This window comes from Moschus berezovskii, chromosome 4, assembly GCF_049115385.1.
Source record: "Moschus berezovskii isolate FMDL1 chromosome 4, NW_MosBer_1.0, whole genome shotgun sequence".
NCBI classification, from domain to species: domain Eukaryota; kingdom Metazoa; phylum Chordata; class Mammalia; order Artiodactyla; family Moschidae; genus Moschus; species Moschus berezovskii.
Window position 1 is genome coordinate 10,548,616 of NC_142463.1, and position 22,845 is coordinate 10,571,460.

The 22,845-nt window shown below is 38.8% G+C and overlaps 1 protein-coding gene across 1 annotated transcript in view; it reads right to left on the bottom strand.

Moving 5' to 3' along the window:
- PSMB2 (proteasome 20S subunit beta 2) overlaps nucleotides 1-21,970 on the bottom strand; it is a 35,816-nt gene extending 13,846 nt beyond the window's left edge. The window contains exons 1-3 of the mRNA XM_055402449.2: nucleotides 21,735-21,970; nucleotides 16,744-16,866; nucleotides 13,649-13,719 (exon numbers count right to left, since the gene is read on the bottom strand). Coding sequence (XP_055258424.1) covers nucleotides 13,649-13,719; nucleotides 16,744-16,866; nucleotides 21,735-21,825 — 285 coding nt within the window. The 5' untranslated portion in view covers nucleotides 21,826-21,970. The remainder of the gene's footprint in view (nucleotides 1-13,648; nucleotides 13,720-16,743; nucleotides 16,867-21,734) is intronic.
- Nucleotides 21,971-22,845: the final 875 nt, after the last annotated feature.

Consider the following 22,845-nt stretch of genomic DNA (forward strand, 5'->3'; position numbering starts at 1 on the left):
CCTAAAATTCCATCTTTGGCACCAAAAACGTTTCACAGAAGTGTAGTTTATAGAGTTAGAAGGGATCTAAGAGCTCATCTAGTTTATCCAATTGTCCCACTCATAAATGTGGGGACTCGGGTTCAAAGAGGGGACAGTGACTTACCCTAAATTATACAGCTAACTAGACTCAGGGACAGAATTTAGGCTTTCTAATCTCAAGTCTTGTGTGCTTTTCTAGGAAACGATGCTGCCTCCACAAAATGGAAATTAGTGTGAAAATATGATTCAATATGTAAATGTCAGTTTCACACTCAAATAGTTCAGAATGTACTGTTTTGCATACCAGCATCTATTGTTCTCTATTTCATGTATTACATCTTATATGACCAATAATATTTTAAGTTTTAAAAGGACAGGTTTAATGTCAGACCATTATGACTTCTCTAAAGGGTCTACAACTATGCAAGATATACTAAATAAACATAAATATACGCTAACACCTTAACTGCTTTGCCAATGCTCAATTTTTCAACTTTGTTAATAAATAAAATGGGTCCACTGTTATTTTCTTACACTGGTGCTCTGAACTGAATCAGGAGCTTGTTTCCAATAACCAACAGAATTTATCAGCTATTTGCTTTGGCTAGACTAGGTGGTATAACTAAAATTTCAATGTTAACTTTGCCACTTTAATTAAAGAAAGACTTTGTACCTATACTGGAATTGCAATGTTCACTATTTCAAACACTTCTAGAAAATCTAAAAGATTTTAGCAGCTTCCAACTGTTCTTGTGATCAAGTAGCTTTCCCAGCTCTAAAAGATTATGGATGGGGATAGTACTGGAGCTGAGGAAGAACTCCTTACCCCTAATGCCTAAGCAATACAGAATCACTGGTACCTTGACTTTAATCCTCATTGACAGAAATCTCTTTTAAGGAAAACCATCAATCTCTTCTTTCTAATTTTTTGGGCTCCAAAATCACTGCAGATGTTAACTGCAGCCATGAATTTAAAAGATGCTTACTCCTTGGAAGCAAAGTTATGACCAACCTAGATAGTATATTAAAAAGCAGAGACATTACTTTGCCAACCAAGGTCCGTCTCGTCAAGGTTATGGTTTTTCCAGTGGTCACGTATGGATGTGAGAGTTGGACTATAAAGAAAGCTGAGTGCTGAAGAATTGATGCTTTTGAACTGTGGTGTTGGAGAAGACTCTTGAGAGTCCCTTGGATTGTAAGGAGATCCAACCAGTCCATCCTAAAGGAGATCAGTCCTGAGTGTTCATTGGAAGGACTGATGCTGAAGCTGAAACTCCAATACTTTGGCCACCTCATGCGAAGAGCTGACTCACTGGAAAAGACCCTGATGCTGGGAAGGATCGAAGGCAGGAGGAGAAGCGGATGACAGAGGATGAGATGGTTGGATGGCATCATCGACTCGATGGACATGGGTTTGGGTAAACTCTGGGAGTTGGTGATAGACAGAGAGGCCTGGCATGCTGTGGTTCATGGGGGTCTCAAAGAGTCGGACACGACTGAGCGACTGAACTGAACTGAATAACAGGGGTGACTACACTTTAAGTAAAACCATATAGAGTTTATAAAAGGCTTCAACCAAATCCTGACAGAATTCTCTGAGGCTGCACAGAATAATTATGAAATGAGTGAATGCCCTAACCAACCTCACTCCTGCATGTGAAATGTGAATATATTATAAACTCAATAAGTATTATTGAGTACTTATTATGTGAGAAGCATTATGCCAGGTGATGAAGCTGGAAACCTGGATATGGAAGAAGCTGACAAGACAGACTGGAGCGGGAAAGAGTTCAGATGGAGTAAACAGCACTTGTGAAGGTAAAGACAAAAAGGAATGGGGAGTATTTGGTACTGGGGAATATGGGACATGTATCAGGTGATTTCAGTAGAAAGCAGAGAGGAATTGAGATAACAGGAATTGGAACGATACTGTCGTTGGCTTCCTAGACTATAAAGTATGAACTTAAGGGGAGTTCCCTGGTGGCCTAGTGGTTAGGATTCCAGGCTTTCATTGCCATGGCCTGGGTCTAATCCTTGTCTGGGGAACAGAGATCCTGCAAGCCACACAGCTGAGCCAAAAAAAAAAAAAGAGCTTCCGTATATAAACTATGGCAGAACCAGTGAAAACCATCCCCATTCCCATGCCAATATAAGCCTTTTTCATGTCTTAGAACACTGCAGAAGCAGTAGGGATGGAGGGAGACATGTGGAATATAAGACATATTTAGAAGGCAGAAAAGATAGGAATTAATGAATAGTGAAATAGAAGGTGAGAGAAAAAGAGGAGTTAAGAGGATGCTCAAAAAAGGGAAAAGTGGTAGAGCAAATGTGAAAAACTCAATATAGACCCAATGAGACTTAAATTGAGCTGTTCAGAAGCAACCGGAAAGAAAAAATAATGTATAGCTGAAATCATGAGATTGAATGAAAGTATGTTAGCTGCTGCTCAGTCATGTCCGACTCTTCGCAACCCCATGGTCTGTCCATGGAATTCTCCAGGCAAGAATACTGGAGTGGGTTGCCATTTCCTTCTCCAGGGGATCTTCCTGACCCAGGGATCGAACCCAGGTCTCCTGCTTTGCAGGCAGAGTCTTTACTGACTGAGCTACGAGGGAAGACTGAATGAGGACTCAGCCAACCGGAAGGTTTTATTTACACAAACATCCATTCCTATGTTCACACACAGAAGACAACAGGAAACAATCACTACAGGACACGCCATGGCAGAGATATTCTTCCGAGGTTGTCATGAGAGCACAAAGAAGCTCTCGTGAGTAACGAACATACATGGGGAAATACACAGTTTCCCTGGAAAATAATATTTTTAAAATGACATACGCCAAAAGTTAGGCACGTGTCTTTGTGAAAAATAAGGAAACGAGATCAAATGTGGCTTTAGAGCTTTACAGTTGTGTTACAAAAGACAATCCACTTGGCCTTGAAGTTTCAGGTGCCCCATCTGAATATGGGGACAGTCCTGCTTGCCTGATAGCTGCAAGGAATGAAAAGTACTCATCTGGGTTAAAGTTTCTAGAAGAAGGCCCAGTAAGTAATAGATGCCTAATGAATGTCAACTGAATCTGAATTTTACAAACAAAAAATTAAATACTGTGTATATTTTAATTTTTAGCAAAATTATACTCAATAATTATGAAATTTCTGTAAATTTTACCTCTCTAAAGCCATCACTAACCCCAAGTTTGAGTGGTTCTTCTATTAAAGTTGTAATCTCATCGTAATTAGAAGTTTAGAAATTTAATGAGTTGAAATGCAACATGGCACAGCTGCCTTATTATACCAACTAGTTAACACAGTATTTGTTTTCTACATTAATTTTACTTGCTAATCAAAAATACTGCTTTCTCCCAAATAACAGCAAAATAAAATTGCTGATTGTGCAATGGTAAAACTAACAACACCATGTCTGCAACAAGGTCACTTGAATTTTTTTTTCATGAGCTGGCAGTTTCCAGGGAAAATTCTGGGTTGGACAAAAAGTTTGTTCAGGTTTTTCCATAATAGCTTACAGAAAAACCCAAATGAACTTTTTGGCCAACCCAATATAAGCCCCCGCATACCTTCATCGGTTCTCAAAAAATTCCAGGGCCGAAGTCATGCTCTGTACACCCCAAGGCAGATATATATTAAGTTGCATATGCTGAACATGTCCATGAATATCTTTGTTTGGGGTTGTTGTTTTGTTTGCTACACTGCTCAGCTGTGGTGTATCAGTTCCCAACCAGGGACTGAACCTGGCTCCTGGTAGTGAAAGCCCAGAATCCTAACCACTAGACCACCAGGGAACTCCCACCCATGAGTATCTTTGAATGTTGAGCATCTGACCTGATTCATCTCCCTGAGTTAATAACTAAGTCGCTGGAAAAAAGACTACTTACGGCGACATATAATTGTATGTTTTCAACTGCCCATAGCAACTAGAAAATCCTGGGGAAAAGATTATTTAGAAGCCCGTGTACTAGAACGCAGTGCCCCCCCAGTAGCAGCCCAGGCCCAACACAGTGGACAGGAGAGCTCCTCACTGGTCTTCCTGCGTCCTCCTGTGCTGAGTGCTGTGCTCAGTCATACCTAACTCCATCCTGCCAGGCTCCTCTGTCCATGGCATTTTTCAGGCAAGAAGACTTGCCTGAGTAGTACAACCCTGAGTGGGTTGCTATCTCATCCTCCAGGAGATCTTCCAACCCAGGGATCAAACCCGCATCTCCTGTGTCTCCTGCACTGCAGGTGGATTCTTTACCACTGAGCCACTGCTGCCGTCTACTTTCCCCAAATGATCTACCAAAGAGTAGCCAATGGTCTAACCAAACCTCATCTGATCATGCTAACCCACTCTTAGCCAACAAGATTCCAGAGAGGCCCACTGCTTTTAGCACAAGAGCTGGACTAACTTTCTAGTTTCAATCTTTTACCATTCCCTTAAAACCCTGAGCCATATTTAACAAACTACTTTAGATTACAGATTTTGTATATATCATGTTTAGAGTAAAAACTATATGAAATTATGTATTTCTATTTGTTTTTCCATCAGAAGAGCCCTAATTCATATCCAGTACCCAACTAGTTAAAACAGGTAAAAAATGAGGAGTAGGAGGCCCAGAAAACTATTTGTGCCTGCCCCAAACATCATTAGAAAATGACCGTGTCAAAGGAAATGGCAACCCACTCCAGTATTCTTACCTGGAGAATCCCATGGACGGGGGAGCCTGGCAGGCTACAGTCCACAGGGTCACAAGAGTCAGACATGACTTAGCAAGTAAACCACCACCAACAACAACCTAACCCTCTCTCACCCTCCTCTAGATCTGCCCTTTCAGTGATCCTTTCTGCTTCATCTTAGCCTTAATGACAGTTGGTCCTTCAACACTCAAGTTAGGCTCGGTTTACAAAGCAACTACCTGTAAGGCTATTGTAGTACTTGTCACTCTGCAGTATAGCTGTTTATTTCTCCACTGCCCCATGTGAAAGCACATACTAAGCTTTGCACATCTCTTCAGCTCCCAAGGACAGTGCAGGCTATAGATTTGTTGAATGGATGGCTAGCAGCACCTATGGAACTTCTTAGCTCTATTATAATGTACAAATTAGGAGGCATCAGAAAAGGAAATGTGAAATTCTGACCACATATTTCAGTTAATAAAGATTCAGATTACTTCCTCTCCCTTCCCTTTTTCTTTCCAATCTACTTCATGCTATCTGCTTTATTGTCTACACTCAAAAGTAATGGTAAATCTAAACACTTTTTTTTTTCATTTTTAGCTTTTAAAAAAATGTGTTATGCTTTCCTACCTCTTTACTTTTCCTTTTTATGCTATTAAACTTTTTTGGTGAAATAATGTACTCACATAAAAGTGCATAAAATATACACATATGGTTTAATGAAAAAAGTGAACATACATTTAACTACTACCAAAGTCAACAAATAGAAGAGTCAACTATTTCTCCCTCCAAAGGCTTCCTATTCCCCTGTGGGGGAGAATAAAGAAAATCTCACAGTTGTTTGGATCAGTCCCTGAATTTGTATCTCTGCACGATCCTGGTCCCTGGCAGGTAAAGAGAAGCACTAAGATGCCAGAGTACATGTGTATCTGTATCCGTGAATATGTGTGAGGGCACGCCCACACTGGCCAAGGCACTAGTTTAAAGCAATCTTAAAAGATGGGGCAAATCTGTATTTCTAATGGTAAACACTTTGCTGCTTAGTAAAACAGTATTCTACTGCTTATGGCTTAAACCAAATCCTAACTGGAAACCACATAATTTTCAAGATAGAAGTTTCAAAACAACACAAACTTAAGGCCAATTACTTATACTGCTTCACCCCCATTGTGGACAGGAAAGATGCTTTAAGTGAAAAGTTGGCATTATGAGGTTATACAACCCCAGCCACCCAATAGGCTCATTCCACTCAGCAGAGAATAGGGGTTCTCTATGCTCACAGCAGGCATACAACAGGGTAGCACATATATGCTCTCTGAGTGAGAAAGCAACACCTTCTCACATACAACCCCCTGGAGAGAGATGGGGAAGGGGAGGGGGGAGGACTTTACACCTGCAAACTCCTAACTCTATCAGCGCTAGGACTGGGAAAAACAGCTCATATTTTTTTTAAAAAAAGAAAAGAAAAAAGGTTTCCTGATAACTCTAGTAACTTTCAGAGAAGGATGTTCTCAAGTCATTTTTTTCCTAGGAAACTAGCAGGCGCACTGATTCAACATCCAAGTCTTTGTCTCCTTAGTGGACTGAGTCAAGCCCTAATGACTGTATAAATAAACTGCTCAAAAGGGCAGCTGTCAGCATTCTTATTCTTCTTGGCAGAAAGACACTATAAGCACAAAGTGTTGTCATATTAATTAAGGCATTTGAACTTCAGGGCACATCTGTCCCTGGGCCTTTGGATAATCAAAGTGACCACTAAAAATAGAATGGTGCTATCTCCAATGGGGCAGACACGAGTCACTTCCAACCCTGAGAGATTCCAATGAGATGTGACTTGAAATGCACGTTTTGTAATACCACTGAATGTCCATCTATATGTAGCCATTTAAGTTTTTACTCTATGTTCTATTAAGGCTAGTAGACAAAAGTAATTAACAGATAGAACTCTTGGCCCATAGTGAAAATCCAGCTAGCTGACTAGCTAACTGAGGTCTGGCAGGGAAGAAAACACTTCTCCAGGTCTTAAAACCATTGACTGCACTGAAACTCCATGAGTTCCACGAGGAACGTCTTGGTATTTTTTTTTTTTTTTTCAATTTCCCCATCACCAAGAGTGAGCCAGCTCAGTCTGTCAAGATGCCCAGGCTGCGTGGCAGCGGTGTCAAAGGCTGCCATTTGCTCCGAGGCACTGCCATCTGCAGCAACACAACATTTTGTCTCCGGAAAATAAACACATCTGCCTTTGCCAGTGTCCTCCCACTGTGCCGCCCATCTGGAGCAGGTGAGCTAGAAGGCAAGCCTGGGCATGGGTGAGATGGGGGCGAGCAGAGGAGACGAGGCCTCAAGGGAGAAGGCACATGTAGGAAGAAAGAAGTGCTGTGTCATGTCACATCCTGCTAACCACATTTGCCAAAAAGCTTGTGAAATTACCCTTGTTAGTGATATTTTAATCACAAGTAACAAATGGTTGGTTGCATTTAGGGGACAAGACCTGCAAAGCCAAGGTTTCACCTGGGCCATCTGTTCACAAGATCACAAGACCTCACCAATACTAATAAACAGATGATGTCTTTGTGTCAGCTACCAAAGGCATGAGGACAATATTGTCCTTTGAATAGAAGGCTCAAGGCAACAGGGTTTTTCTAGGACAGGAGCACACAATACCTGCCTACTATTAACCAGACTAAACACACTCAACTTCAGGCCAGAGTGCTGAGACAAGTCACTTCTAGAAACAACTGATACCTGAAATTCTTTCCTATATATTCTTTCCCTTTCACTTAAAAAAAAAAAATTCAAGTCTAGTTATGGTCTTTTAAAAAAATTAGTTTTGGCTGCACTGGGTCTTGATTGCTGCATTCAGGCTTTCTCGAGTTGTAGTGAGTGGGGGCTACTCTCTAATTGTGCAGGGGCTTCTCACTGCGGTGGCTTCTCTTGTGGAACATGGCCTCTAGGGCACACAGGCTTCAGGAGTTGTGGCACATGGGCTCAACGGTTGCAGCTCGTAGGCTACAGAGTGTGGGCTTAGTAATTGTGGTATAAGGGCTTAGTTGTCCGACATGTGAGATCTTCTCAGATCAGGAATCATATCCATGTCCCCTGCACTGGCAGGCGGATTCGTAACCACAGGACCACCAGGGAAGTCCTAGTTATGGTCTTGATGTCAGATTTATTTTTTTAACTGAAGTATGGTTTTAATTTACAATATTGTGTTTCTTTCAGGTGTAGAACAAAATGACTTGTTATATATACTTACTTTTTCAGACTATTTTCCATTATAGGTTAAGATATTGAATATAGTTTCCTGTTGTTGTTCAGTCACTAAGTTGTGTCCAACTCTTTACGACCCCATGGACTAAAGAACGCCAGGCTTCCCTATCCTTCACTATCTCCCGGAGTTTGCTCAGATTCATGTCCATTGAGTTGGTGATGCCATTCAACCATGTCATCCTCTATCGCCTCCCTCTCCTCCTCCCCCCGGTTTTACCCAGCATCAGGGTCTTTTCCAGTGAGCCAGCGCTTCGCATCAGGGGGCCAAAGTACTGGAGCTTCAGCTTCAGCATCAGTCCTTCCAGTGAATATTCAGGATTGATTTTCTTTAGGATTGACTGGTTTGATCTCCTTGTAGTACAGCACCACAGATCTAAAGCATCAATCTTGGGCACTCAACCTTCTTTATGGTCCAATTCTCACATCCATACATAACTATTGGAAAAACCACAGCTTTGACAATACAGACCTTTGTCCGCAAAGTGTGTCTCTGCTTTTTAATACTCTGCTAGGCTTTTCGTAGCTTTTCTTCCAAAATCCTTGCTTCTTATCTATTCCATGTAGTTTGTTTCTGTTCATCCCATACTTCTAATTTAACCCCTACTCCTCCCTTTCACCTTTGGTAACCGTATGTTTGTTTTCCATGTCTGTGGGTCTGTTTCTGTTTTGTATATAGATTCATTTGTATTATTTTTTAGATTCCACATATAAGTGATACAATAAAATATCTGTCTTTCTCTACCTGACTTATTTCACTTAATATGATATTCTCTATGTCCATCCTTGTTGCTGCAAATGACATTATTTCATTCTTTTTTACGGCTGAGTAATATTCCACTGTGTATACATACCACATCTTTTTAAACCAATCATCTGTTGATGGGTACTCAGGCTGTTTCCACGTCTTGGCTAATGTAAATAGTGCTACTATGAACACTTGGGTACATGTATCTTTTCGAATTACAGCTTTTGTCTTTTCTGGCTGTATACTCAGGAGTAGGGTTGCCAGATCATATGGCAATTTATACTTTTTTAGGGATACTGTTTTCCATAGTGGCTGCACCAATTTGCATTCCCACCAATATGTGCAAGATTTCCTTTTTCTCCAACGTTCTCCATCATTTATTATTTGTAAACTTTTTATTTTTTGATGGTTCTGTACAGCACGTGGGATCTTGGTGCCCTGAGTGGGGATCAAACCTGTGCCCCCAGCATTGGGAGCAGAGTCCTAGCACTGGACCGTCACGGAAATCCCTCTTGTTTTTAGACTTTTTGATGATAGCCATTCTGACTGGTGTGAGGTGATACCTCAATGCAGTTTTGATTTGCCTTTCTCATTTCTCTAATAATTAAAAGAAGCCACCTGCAATGCAGGAGACCCCCATTCGATTCCTGGGTCAGGAAGACCCGCTGGAAAAGGGATAGGCTACCCATATTCTTGGGCTTCCCTCATGGCTCAACTGATAAACAATTTGCCCGCAATGTGGGAGATCTGGGTTCGATCCCTGGGTTGGGAAGATCCCTTGAAGAGAATGGCTACCCACTCCAGTATTCTTGCCTGGAGAATTCCATGGACTATATATAGTCCATGAGGTCACAAAGAGTCAGACATGACTGAGCGACTTTCACGTTCTAATAATTAAAGATGTTGAGCATCTTTTCATGTGCCCATTGGTCACCTGTACATCTTCTCTGGAGAAATGTGTATTTAAATCTTCTTCCCACTTTTTAAATAGTTTGTTTTTTTTTTGATATTGAGTTTTATGAGCTGTTATAATATATTTTGGATATTAACCCCTTGTCAGTAACATCATTTGCAAATATTTTCTCCCAATCCGTAGGTTGCCTTTTATATTGCTGATGGTTTCCTTCACTGTCCAAAAGCTTTTATTTTGATTAGGTTCATTTCTTTATTTTTGCTTTTATTTCTTTTGCCTTGGGAGACTGATCTAAGAAAATCTTGCCATAATTTATGTCAAAGAATGTTTTGCTCATGTTCTCTTATAGGAGTTTTATGGTGTCATGTCGCATATTTGGCTCTTTAACCAGTTTTGAGTTGATTTTTGTACGTGGTATGAGAAAGTGTTCTAATTTCACTGATTTACATTTAACTGTCCAGCTTTCCCAATATCACCTGCTAAAGACTATCATTTCTTCATTGTATATTCTCACTTCTTTTGTTGTAAATAAACTGACTACAAGTATGTGGGTTTATTTCTGGGCTCTCTATTCCATTCCATTGATCTGTATGTCTGTTTTTGTGCCAATATCACCTTGTTTTGATTACTATAGTTTTGTAGTATTTGACATTAGATCTTTAAATCACACTATCTGGGAGCTGAAAGAAACTATAAAAATTACCCATATTTTCTTTCTCCCTGGAAAGAAAAGCCAGAAGGTTTTTCATCTAGCTCATAGGAGAGCTAGTGCTATACCTCCTGTATCAGGGATCATTCAATTACACTGCTGCTGCTGCTGCTGCTAAGTCACTTCAGTCGTGTCCGACTCTGTGTGACCCCATAGACGGAAGCCCACCAGGCTCCCCCGTCCCTGGGATTCTCCAGGCAAGAACACTGGAGTGGGTTGCCATTACACTAGCAAACTTTATATCTATAATTTCCAATATGATAGCCATTAGCCACAAGTGGCTACTGAGTGACTAAAATGTGACTAATGTGACTAAGGAACCAAAGTCTTTTCTTTAAAGAAACAAAAGTTTATTTCTCTTTCAAAGTTCAAGAGACTCTCACCTAGCAACTGAATTTAAAATTAAACTGAAGCAATTTTTTTTCATTAAAGCATAGTTGATTTATAGTATTATATCAGTTTCAGGTGTCTAGTATAGGGATTCAATATTTTTATAATTATACTCCATTTAAAGTTATAAAATAGCTACATTTCCCTGTTTTACAATATAATCTTCTTATTTATTTTATACGTAGTAGTCTGTACTTCTTAATCCCATGCCCCTATCTTGCCTCTCCTCTCTTTGCTATCCTCACTGGTAAGCAATAGTTTGTTCTCTGTATCTGTAAATCTGCTTCTGTTTTGCTATATACATTTATTTTGTTTTTTAGATTTCACATACAAATGGTAGCAGAGTATTTGTCTTTGTCTGACTTTTTTCATTAAGCATAGTATCCTCTAGGCCCATCCACATTGTTGCAAACTGCAGGATTCCATTCTTTTTATGGCTGAGTAATATTCCACTGTGTGTGTGTGTTTGTGTGTGTGTTTTAATCCATTCATCTTTTGATAGATAATTTTAATTATTTTAAATTTAAATAGCCATATATGACTAGTAGCTACCTTGCTGGACTATGTCAATATAGAAAAGAGCTGAGCACATAATATATGATCAATGTTGGTTTAATTCTATTTCCCTTATTAATAGCACTCTTTACTAGCAGATTGTTGAACTAAAATTGCACAAGAAACAATCTCCCATAGGAAACTATTAAATTGCTTCTTTAACCAAATAGTAACAGAACCATAAAAACAAAAGTTTATTAATTTATTTACCAAATAAATGTATTAATTAGGTATATGTCATACGCTGTTAACAGCTTTGCATGATTACCTCATTTAATCTTCATAGTAACTCCATGAAGTAGGTACCATTATTTTATAAGCAGAGAAATTAAGCTTAGAATTTGTTCAAAGACACAGCTAGCAAGTCAGTGGGCAAAGATTTAAACCCAGGCAGTGTAAATCCAGATACTGTTTTTAACCAACAGGCCAAACTGTCTGTATCTTAAAGAACCAATTTATATAAGATTGGCAAACAGCATAGCACATAGCAAACTGGAGAGCAAACAATGTGAGCTATGGACGTGAAATTATGCATGGTAACTGGCTGACTCAAATAAGTATCATGTGCCAAATGGTGTGACTATATAAAAATGCCAAATCTAGTGATTTTGTACTTATTGGAAAGACTGAAAAACCACCATCACCTTTCTCCTCATAATAAAATGACTGAAATATGAATTAGTATTTTAGAACAATCTCTTTTGATTGGAAGGTGGGGGAGCAGGGATTGGATCTAGAAGCACAAGACAGAGGTAATCAATGTTTACTAGAGCCCATGTCACTGTCTACAAGGGATATTTATTTGTTAAGACATCAAACATTTCTGCTAGGAGATTAACCGGATTCACTACATTTGCATAAAGCACACTGCCACTCTTATCTCAATTCTAAAAGGAGCTTAACTCACTTAATGTCTGCAGCATTTAAGACAAAGTGTTTATTGTGCCCAAAGCTGGAATTCTTATTCCAATTCTGCCTGGCAAGTCAGAGGGATATTCTACACAGCAAGCCACAGTATACTCTCCACTGAATACCACAGGAACTTCTAAGAAGCAGGAAAGGTTGTATCTTATCCATTTACCTCTCCTGGGGAAGAGTAAATAAGAAAAGCCACTGATCTTTCACCCAGATTAAACCAACATATACAAATTTATACCCTCTACCCAATTCATCCTGTTTTTAGCTTCTCTTCAAACTTCACAATTTTTCATATTGCACAAACTCCTTGGTTGAAGCTAGTAAAGAGAGATTCTATTTACTGAGAAGCTCTCAATTCAGCATTAGACACTAGAAAATAAACCACTTTAAAATCTGTAATAAGTAACAAATCAAAACCTGTACTTGTTTTGATCTGTCATAAATCAGCTTAAATAAGTACAGATGAAAAAAAATTATGTTCTAGAAACACTACAGAAAAACCAAGTAGCTGTCAAGGCAGAACAGGCAAGTAATTATGGTACCATTAGTGTAGCTTTTGCCTGACCTGCTGTGTGACCTGCAGCTAATCCCTTTGCCACTTTATGCTTTTCATCCCTATCAGTGATAGAGAATTAAGTACTATATATCTCAGCAGACTAGTGAGTAGATTAAATTATTAAGCAAAACGCTTTGGGCAAAAGTCATATGAATGTTAAATATTATGATTTACAAGCATTCATTATCTTAGCACTCCTGTGGGGTTAGGAAGTTATCACGATTTCATAGATGAGTAAACAGGCACAGGGGGTAAAGTCACATGGCAGAGCTCTACTTACTTAGTCCCTGTGGGAAGGGAATAATGCACACCTTTAGCAACCATACAAACTTTCTTGGCACATCCTACACAATCTTTAATACATTCAATCCTCTTTTTCCCCTTTCTTTTTTCATTGAACCTTTAAGACGTTGCATCTTTTAACATGCTGTCAATGGAGCAAAGACAGTTCTAAGATAACAACAAGGCCAGACTAAGCAAAGAGGAATAATTCTGTGTGCACTGGTAAGAAGAGTCATAGAAAGACACGGTTACTCTCAAAATAAAGTTTGTATATAATAGTATTTTAAAGTTTCATCTCTACCACCACATAATCCAACGACAGAAATTAAGAAACAAGGTTTGCTGTGAAAACACTGAAAATTAAAAGGCCATTGCCAGACCTTCCTGTTGGTGTGCCCCCTCCAAATTCTCTGCAACTGTTATGTTCACCCTCTGGGCTTTAATTAGCAATTATGCAGAAAGAAAATACAAATCCCACAAGACTGAATAATAACAAGTAGCAATAGGAAGGGCTCAGGAAGGCCAAATACGGGCAAAAATACTACTCGTGTGTAATAGGAATAGAAAAGAAGCATAGATTTCTCTGTTCCTAAGGCTGCTTGCTGTATTGCTTACCCGACTCCGAAGATAGTCAGCCAGGTTTCGGCGAGTGAAATTAGCTGCTGCCGTGGGAGACAGTTCATAACCTGGTACAAGAGATACATACTTGTTGTCAACAGCTGGAAAGTAAAAGTGAAAGCTGCTAAGTTGCGTCCGATTCTTTGCGACCCCATGGACTGTACAGTCCATGGATTTCTCCAGGCCAGAATACTGCAATGCGGGAGACCAGGGTTTGCTCCCTGGGTTAGGAAGATCCCCTGGAGAAAGGAAAGACTACTGGAGTGGGTAGCCTTTGTCAACAGTTGGGAAATAGCTAGTTAGTACCGGCAGTGATTACTGGGCATAAAACAGAACCAAGGTAACTATTCTACAGTGAGATTGAATTCATCGCCCTGATCAAGCTATTCATTCAGCAACAGACTGTGGTTTCCTGTGTAGAAGGAAAGAGGTACAAATATATACAGATGTTCTATACACATATATATAAAAGAAAGAGGGCTTGAGATGATAATGTTTTTAGTTTATTTTTAAAAGATACTGGGAAAGAGAGGCTGGAAATTAGAATAGCCTCAGTCATTTTCTTCTTTTTAAGTGAAGTAATTTTATTAAGAAGTGTAATATGATTTTCAAAACCACAAGCCACAGGGAGAAAATTGTTTCTATCGCTATCTGTAACATTTTAAAAATAGAGGCTCTCCAGCATAAAACCTCTAAATAAAGTTGTAATGCCAAGAAAAGTACATCCCAGAGGAATGGCATCAGATGTGCCTTAGTAACACTCTGGACATTAACACTCCAGCATAAAATGGAGCTAGTATCAAACATCACAAGAATGACCCACAACTCAGCAGACCCACAAGAAAATGCCAGTTTGGAAAGAGTGCATGTGATTATTTCCTACAACGTTCACAATACCAGTGTCACATCAGGCAAGATGCAGATTAAAATTCTAACAGATATTTATTGAACAGCTATTACATTTCAGAGCTTACACTAGGTGCTTTCACATATATTACTGAATTCCATCCTTACAAGTCTATTAGTACATGTTAAACTAGAATGAAAACAACTCTGAACAAGCAGGAATACTTGTCGATTCTCTATCTCACTATCTCTAAACAGTGCTAAGGATTTCACAATTATCTTAAAAGGCAGAAAAGTCTGATGCCTGACCATCTGCACATAGATTTTCTTTCCTTCCCTTATTTTGGCTCAGTTATTGAGTCCCTTGGACTGAAGGAGATTCTACCAGTCCATCCTAAAGGAAATTAGTCCTGAATGTTCATTGGAAGGATTGATGTTGAAGCTGAAACTCCAATACTTTGGCCACCTGATGCAAAGAGATGACTCATTTGAAAAGACCCTGATGCTGGGAAGGACTGAGGGCAGGGAAGGGGACAACAGAGGATGAGATGGTTGGATGGCATCACCGACTCAATGGACATGAGTTTGAGTAAACTCTGGGAGTTGGTGATGGACAGAGAGGCCTGGCGTGCTGCAGTCCATGGGGTTGCAACGAGTCAGACACGACTGAGCAACTGAACTGAACTGATTGAATTTTAAATGTACACGCTATATTGTGTAGGGTTACATACACAAAATATATTTGACAGGTAACTTAAAGAGTTTTAAGGGCAATTTTAACCATATACAATTTGAGTTTTATGCATTGACTTTAAACCCTGAAAGTTACGTAACAGAAACTCTCTTGTTTATTACTCCGCCCTCTCCTGGGACAGGACAGGAAATATTGCTCTACCAACTGTACTTCAGAAACACTGGGATCCTTCATGGGGGCCATGTAAACAACAAGTAATCATTAAAAAGTAATTATTAAAGTATTTTACACATGGCACTCTGCTCAGTGTTATGTGGCAGCCTGAATAGGAGGGGAATTTGGGGGAGAAAAGATACATGTACATGTATTGCTGAGGCCCTTCACTGTTCACCTAAAACTATCATAACACTGTTAGTTGGTTATATCCCATTAGGAAATAAAAAGTTAAAAAAAAGTATTTTAAACTTGCTTAAACCTAAATACCATGTACTTTAGGTTCCTTAACGGCAGGAACTGAGCCTTATTCATCTTTGAATTCTCTGTGATACTAGGCAGAAGGCTTAACGTGGATGAGGCCCTCGAAAATATTTATAGAACTGAATGCATGAAAAAACTATACAAATGGATCATATCCAGTCATTTTATACATACAATTATATTAAAATTAAGCTCCTTAATTTATACTAGTTCTGTGTATAACAGTATTATTACACTGTGAAGTAAGTAACTAGAAGGAAGGTTCTTTCTGCTGAAACATCACTATAAACTTTCCTGGATCAAAGGGCTAGTGGCTAGTATTGTTTCACAGGAAGGCTTTCCCAGTGGATAAGAGTTTATTAGCCCCAGAGAGTTCACAAAATATCTCACAAAAATTCTAATTATCTCCCTAGACAAGAACCTACCAGACAGGCAAGGCAGAACCCTTTTATGACACAGTAAATCTCCTATAATTACACAGAGTATAAAGTTTACAAAGCATTTTCATACATACTATTCATTAATATTATTATAACAACACAATTTATTTATTTTTTGACTATGCTGCACAGCTTGTGGGATCTGAGTTCCCCAACAAGGGATCGAAACAATCCCCTCTACAATGAAGTACAGAATCCCAACCACTGGACTGCCAGGGAATTCCCAATAATGCCATTTTAGTGATAAAGAAAGTAAAGGTCCAGAGAGGATAAGTGATTTGTCACATAAAAAAACAGTATAACCAAGTTTAACTTAGGTCTTTTAGTTCTGAGACTTCATATATACTGTAGCTCAAGTACATTCTCTAACTTAAAAATCTCATATCATCATGCTAATTTTTCAAGGTGAGGATATTTTTATCCCCCATGTATCAGTATTGTAATAGTTCTCTTTTCTGCTCTGAGATTTTTGTAGAAATTCCTTAGGACCAGAAGGAGGATCTAACTAAGGCTTTAAAAATAGTAAGACTCAAATAAAAATAAGAGCACATGTATAGAACTACCAGTACAGAATATTCTCTTTCAGTACACCTTAAAGAAAAAACCACCAGAGCCACATTCTAAGTATTACCCACCATTTCGCATCTTATAGAGCTGCACATTTTTCTGAATATATTCTGCAAACTGTACAGTGTCTCCAGCCTCTCCAACACAAAGGAGTAAGATTTTTTCACTCATCTTAAACATCTTGTCATGATCTGCTCAAAGAAAAAACAGTGTTAGAAATTATTTTAGCAGAAAGTTATTCTTATTACACAGCAACTACCAACAGGTTTATCAATTACCACACTGAATTTTATGAGTAACTGTTTTATGAAGACTTTGACAGGCAACTGTATCAATTACTCTCTTTCACTCTCCAGGTTAAATTCATCTGCACATTTTATTAACATAAATTTCAGGTGGAGAATATATGTAAAAGCTGATAACTGAAAATACACATAAAAACATTAAGGCCCTTGAAATGCAATGAACAACAACTAAAGAAACTGAAGGAATCAAGCCAATGGCCATTATCTGTAGGCTCAGATTCCAAAACCCTGAAATGTCTCTACAAATATGAATGTAAATTATTATATAAACAAAGTATATATGGAAAGAACCAGTGCTGCAATTAAGGAACCATTTCAAGGAAGAACAAAAAATCAACTGAGAATATAAATCACCTTAAAAAGTAAACCAACTCCATTTACAAAGCAAGGAGGAAGTTACAGTGAGTGCTAAAGCAAAAATCCTAACAAATATTGTACTAAGCTATTTAAAAATACCTCAAAAATCCCAATAATCTTATCTAGCTGAAGCAGACACATTCAGATTAAACAGATAAATAAATATTCAGATAGAAATTAGTGCCCAAGGAAGAAAACTCCATATTCAGTCCGTAGCTTCAGAAAAAAGCTAAATCTCTCTCTCTCACTCTCACTTTCACTTTTCATTTGTCAAATAGTGCTGAATAATCTTCGCTGGGAGACATGCTTCCTGTCTGAAAGCTTCTGAAACCTCAAAATCTCTTAACAGGATTTAAAAAACAAATGCTATAGTCAAATACTTTACAAGTATTTGAGAACTGGAGATACCAGTAATAAGGCTTCCTAGACTTTAGGGGGGAAGCGCACATAAAATGTGCCTGTAGATGGTATCAAGCTGCCTTGAAACTCCTAGATTGAAACACTTTTATTTGTTAAAGGCTACAGGAGATTTAAAGACTGTTTAACAAAGAAAAAATTCACTTATAGATAAATCATCTATGCAAAGAAAAAGAACCAAAAGAGTATTAGATGCCGCTGGTATCTGAGTTCCTGCAGTTGCAGAAGTATGGGCAATTTTTATTTCTGTCATTATGCTTATTAATATTTCCTGTAATGTTTATACTTCATATGCATCATCTTTGTAAGAAAACACTACTTAATATGTTTATTGTCATAATGAGAAAAAAAGCTTCCTATCTGGGGGGGAGGCCTGTTTACAAAGAATTTATGTCATACTTAGAAGAAATGCTAGATTCTGAAACAGTAAACTCTGCAACTGTTCAATTTTGAAATGAACTTAATTCAAGGCCAAAAAAGTGTTTTTTAAACATGCATTGTATAGTGACTGGTGAAGGGGGTATTAAAAAGAAAAAAAGAAGATGCTAACGACTCCCTAAATCATGCAGGAAACAGGCTATGTAGCTCAAGGCAATTTCTGATCCTTGAAAAAGAACATATAAGATCCACATACAGGAAACAAGTGGACAACAAAATAAGCAATGTAAGCATACAATACTCTAGATTGGAACCCAAGAGATTTTCATAGTCTGGGTTGAGCAAATCTAATTGAGCTCAAGTCTGAACTTGAGCCAATCATCTGCCCTTTCTAAGCCAGTTTCTTTTTTTTTTTTTTAGAATTGTTGAAACAGGGTATATTTGCATAAAACATATTAGTGACTATTTTTTACATAAAATTTTCATATTAGATCTTTGAATAATGACTGGTTTTTAAAAATATGGCTTGATTTATTAAATCCCAGGAGATGCACAATGTTTTGTGTTTTTTTTTTGGTAATTAATTTATTTTTTATTGGAGGCAAATTATTTTACAATATTATATTGGTTGGTTTTGCCATACATTGACATGAATTCGCCCCGGGTTTACATAAGTTCCCCCTCCTGAACCCCCCTCCCACATCCCTCCTCCCTTTATCCTCCCTCTGGGTCATCCCCGCATGCCAGCCCCGAGCATCCTATAACATGCATTGACCCTGAACTAGTGATTCATTTCACATATGACAACATACGTGTTTCAATGCCATTCTCCCAAATCATCCCACCCTCACCCTCTCCCATAGAGTCCCAAAGACTGTTCTATACATCTGTGTCTCTTTTGCTGTCTCGTATACACGGTTATCATTTGCATCTTTCTAAATTCCATATATATGCGTTAGTATACTGTATTGGTGTTTTTCTTTCTGGCTTACTTCACTCTGTATAATAGGTTCCAGTTTCATCCACCTCATTAGAACTGATTCAAATGTATTCTTTTTAATGGCTGAATAATACTCCATTGTGTCTATGTACCAAAGCTTTCTTATCCATTCGTCTGCAGATGGACATCTAGGTTGCTTCCATGTCCTGGCTATTATAAACAGTGCTGCAATGAACACTGGAGTACATGTGTCTCTTTCAATTCTGGTTTCCTCGGTGTGTATGCCCAGGAGTGCGATTGCTGGATCATATGGCAGTTCTAAGCCAGTTTCAAAGTGTGTAAAATGAAGATACTGTCACCTACCCCTGCCTAACTCATAGGTGGGGAAAACTGTACATGTACAACATTATCATACTCAGTGTGAGACAATGTAGTTCAGATTATACATGCTACAGGAATTCAGGAAAAAAAAGAGCAATCTGTGTGAGCTGAGGTACTGTGAGAAATTTAAAAGCAATTCTATACAGGCAAGAAGATAAGAGAAATGAAATGTGGCATATAACCAAACTGAAATATTGCGCCACTTTAACAAGCAAGCAATCTCTGGGAAACATCTTCTCTATAGTATCAAAATATCTTACAGTGACAAGCCAAAAAACTGAATCTCAAAAGGTTAATTCATTTCCAGCCTACCCTATATAGTTTCTTCATGAAATGAAAGGTAGGAAAAAGTCCTTATACAATTCCAAAGCTTCTATCATAAACATTTTTATATCTGAAAACACTATAGGGAAAATTAGAGCTAAATACAATTATTTTCAACCATTTTTAAAGAACTAACTCAAATTCATCTTCCTTCTATACCACAGTGATTTCTCTGAATACCATAAGGATTTATTTTTGAAACCATTAATTTAAAAGCTAACCTAATACTCACTGGTGATACTTCTTTTTATCATACAAAATCATCTTGTAATATGTATTTCCTGGTTTTCTTAATGTCTTAGACCCCTTTATGGATTATACCAAATACACTGCATACCCTGTAACATCTAAAAGTACCGTGTATGTAAGTAGGCTTAAAACACATTCTATTTTTTGAAGTGGCTTCACATATGTTATTGTGAAGAAACAGAACACCTATAAATGTACTGAATTTGTTACTGCTAAACTACTTCATGCTAAACTCACTTGCATGTCAAAGGCCTTAGTATTCAAAATAATGGACAGATTTACCCTTAAAAAACAAATTGACTCCTTTGGAAAACATGGTTTACAAGTAAAACTTCTACAAACTAATCGTGGAATTTCATAAAGTAATTTGACTTGAGGAACACAATCCACACCATAAATGTTTAACAGTTTGATAATTTTCCTTTCCTTAAGCCAAGAATGAACTGTTACCTGCCCTCAAAGCTGTCCCTAGTCTCTAGTTGTAAATCGCTTCTTCCTCTGAAGGAGATAAAACAATCTCTGCTTTCTCTGCACTATCTGAGAAGTTTGAATGTACTTTTCATATGCAGCATCATTTTTTAACTTGTGTTATAATTATTTGTACATATATCTGAACCCTTTAATAAACTGTAACTTCTAAGATAAGGGCCACATCTTATTTTTCTTTGCACCCCTTCAGCACCTAGCACTGCAACAGACATATAGGTGCCCCAAACCTATTTGTCAAATAAACATTAAATCATCTGGGCCAACAGATAATACTTTTTCAAAAGTAGGATATCTATGAATCGTGAAAATGCACTCTTAATATTCCGCAGACAAGCAACCAAAATCTTTTAAAAATATGGAGTCAAACTGCACAGGTCTGAACTGGGGTTCTGTCACCTGAGGCCTTAGGTAAGCTTCTTAACCTCTATGCCTAAGAACCGTCAATGTGACAGCATCCATTCCAAAAGGTTAAATGAATTAATGTAAACTGCTTAAAACAACACGTATACAAGTGCTCAATATGTTTACTACCAAGAATCTATCATAGTGTTAAACATCTGCACAAAACTTTTTCAACTCAATCCTCTCAACAAACTTTTGAGGTTGGTGTTACTAACCCCGATTTAGCAGATGAGGAAATTTGGGCACTGCCAAATAACTTGTACAAAGTCATAAAGCAAATGAGTGACGGGGCTCCAGTTTCCTAACTCCACTAGCTACTTAAATACAAGGAAAACTAGGTAGCCAGTGCCCTGAAAAAGAAGGATCAGAGCTATCTCCAGAAGATACAGACAGTGGAAGGGAAATGGCAGGTTTCTAGTCCCACAATCTCTCACTCTCCCCAGGATCCCACATTATGCTGTCACAATCTAACCTCTTCAGCACCGACAACAAGAAATTTATCAGAGACTAGGGGGTCTAGCAATCCTGGAGCCGGGCTGGCGCTTAAACACTTAAACTGAATTCCCTTAATCAACACTCGCCTAGCAAGCATTCAGCTAAAGTTGGAGCACAGTACTGACCCAGGAGCCCTGGGAGGAGCCAAAGTCAAGGCCCTAAGCCTGTCTGCCTGTCTCCTAACTCTAAAACTAGGTAAGCGCTGACCAGGGTAGTTGGGGTTCCATGCCCCAGACTTCCCCGGTACTCACCCAACCTCCCACGAACTCCTCCCGGCTGTCCCTATACCCAGGCCGGCCTGGCCTCCCCTGCTTCCTCTCACCATCCTTCATCTGGACAATATTGCTAGCAGCCACCCGGTCGGAGGCGACAAGGACATAGTCGGGACCCTGGATGCCGATGAGGTACTCCATGGTGGCAGGAGGCCGGGGACTGCAGGTTCAATCGAGCGCGGGGCTGGCCGGCTTCTCCGCCTCACGGGTGAGACAGCACCTCCGAGGAGAGTCCGCCCGTCGCAGGCCCCGCGACAGTCCCGGCCACCGGCGCTCCCGGATGACGCACAACTGTCGCGAGAATTTGGAAAGTGGGGGTGGCGTTTGGTGTGTTAAACGCTGCTCTCGGCTTCTGGCCTGTTCCGGTCTCTTGCGATCCCGGCAGTACCGGGCACTTGCCTTACGTAATCTTACGTAATACCTAGTTTATTTATAATTGGGAGTTTAAAACTCGCTTGAGGAGGAAATCATGCGCTGTATATAAAGTGCCGAGCTTATGCGTCTGCCAAAAGGTGTGCGTCTTTAGCTGGCAATTTCCCTTCGGATCTCGGTAAAATAGCTCCTGAAACCCCTTTCCTGCAAGCTAGATTAGAGAAAAATAAACTTGAAATTTGAAAGGAGCCCTTTTTACAGGTTTCATAATTGTAAAATATGACTGAATTAAATATCTAAACATGAAGACAAATAATAAAAGATGTGTTTATGTTCTTCCAACCTCAAATTATATATAGTTGCTATCTGATAACAGTGATTTGAAAGGAGCATTTTCACTTTTTATTTTACTTATTTTATCTATATTATTTGAATGTTTCATAGTGCTCAGGTGTTACTTTTATTTTAATAGGAAAAAGTACAGCCATGCCTTTACATGTTTCAGCCATTCTGGGGAAAACTAATATAGTCCATGATTAGTTTCTGATATTTGAATGGTTTAATAATTGAGTCTTCATACTAATCATACTAGCTTATTCAGAAATGGAAAACTGGTTGCAATTATATCTCTGAACACAACCATGCAATTCTCTTGCTTCTGCAAAAATGTGTAGTCCCTACTCCCTTCTGAATGTTTCTTCCAGCTCTCTGCCCAAGGAGGAACACAGAGCCTGAGGAGCTTGGGGCAGCCAATCTATCATGGGATTATGCCAGAGGAAAGTGAGGTCA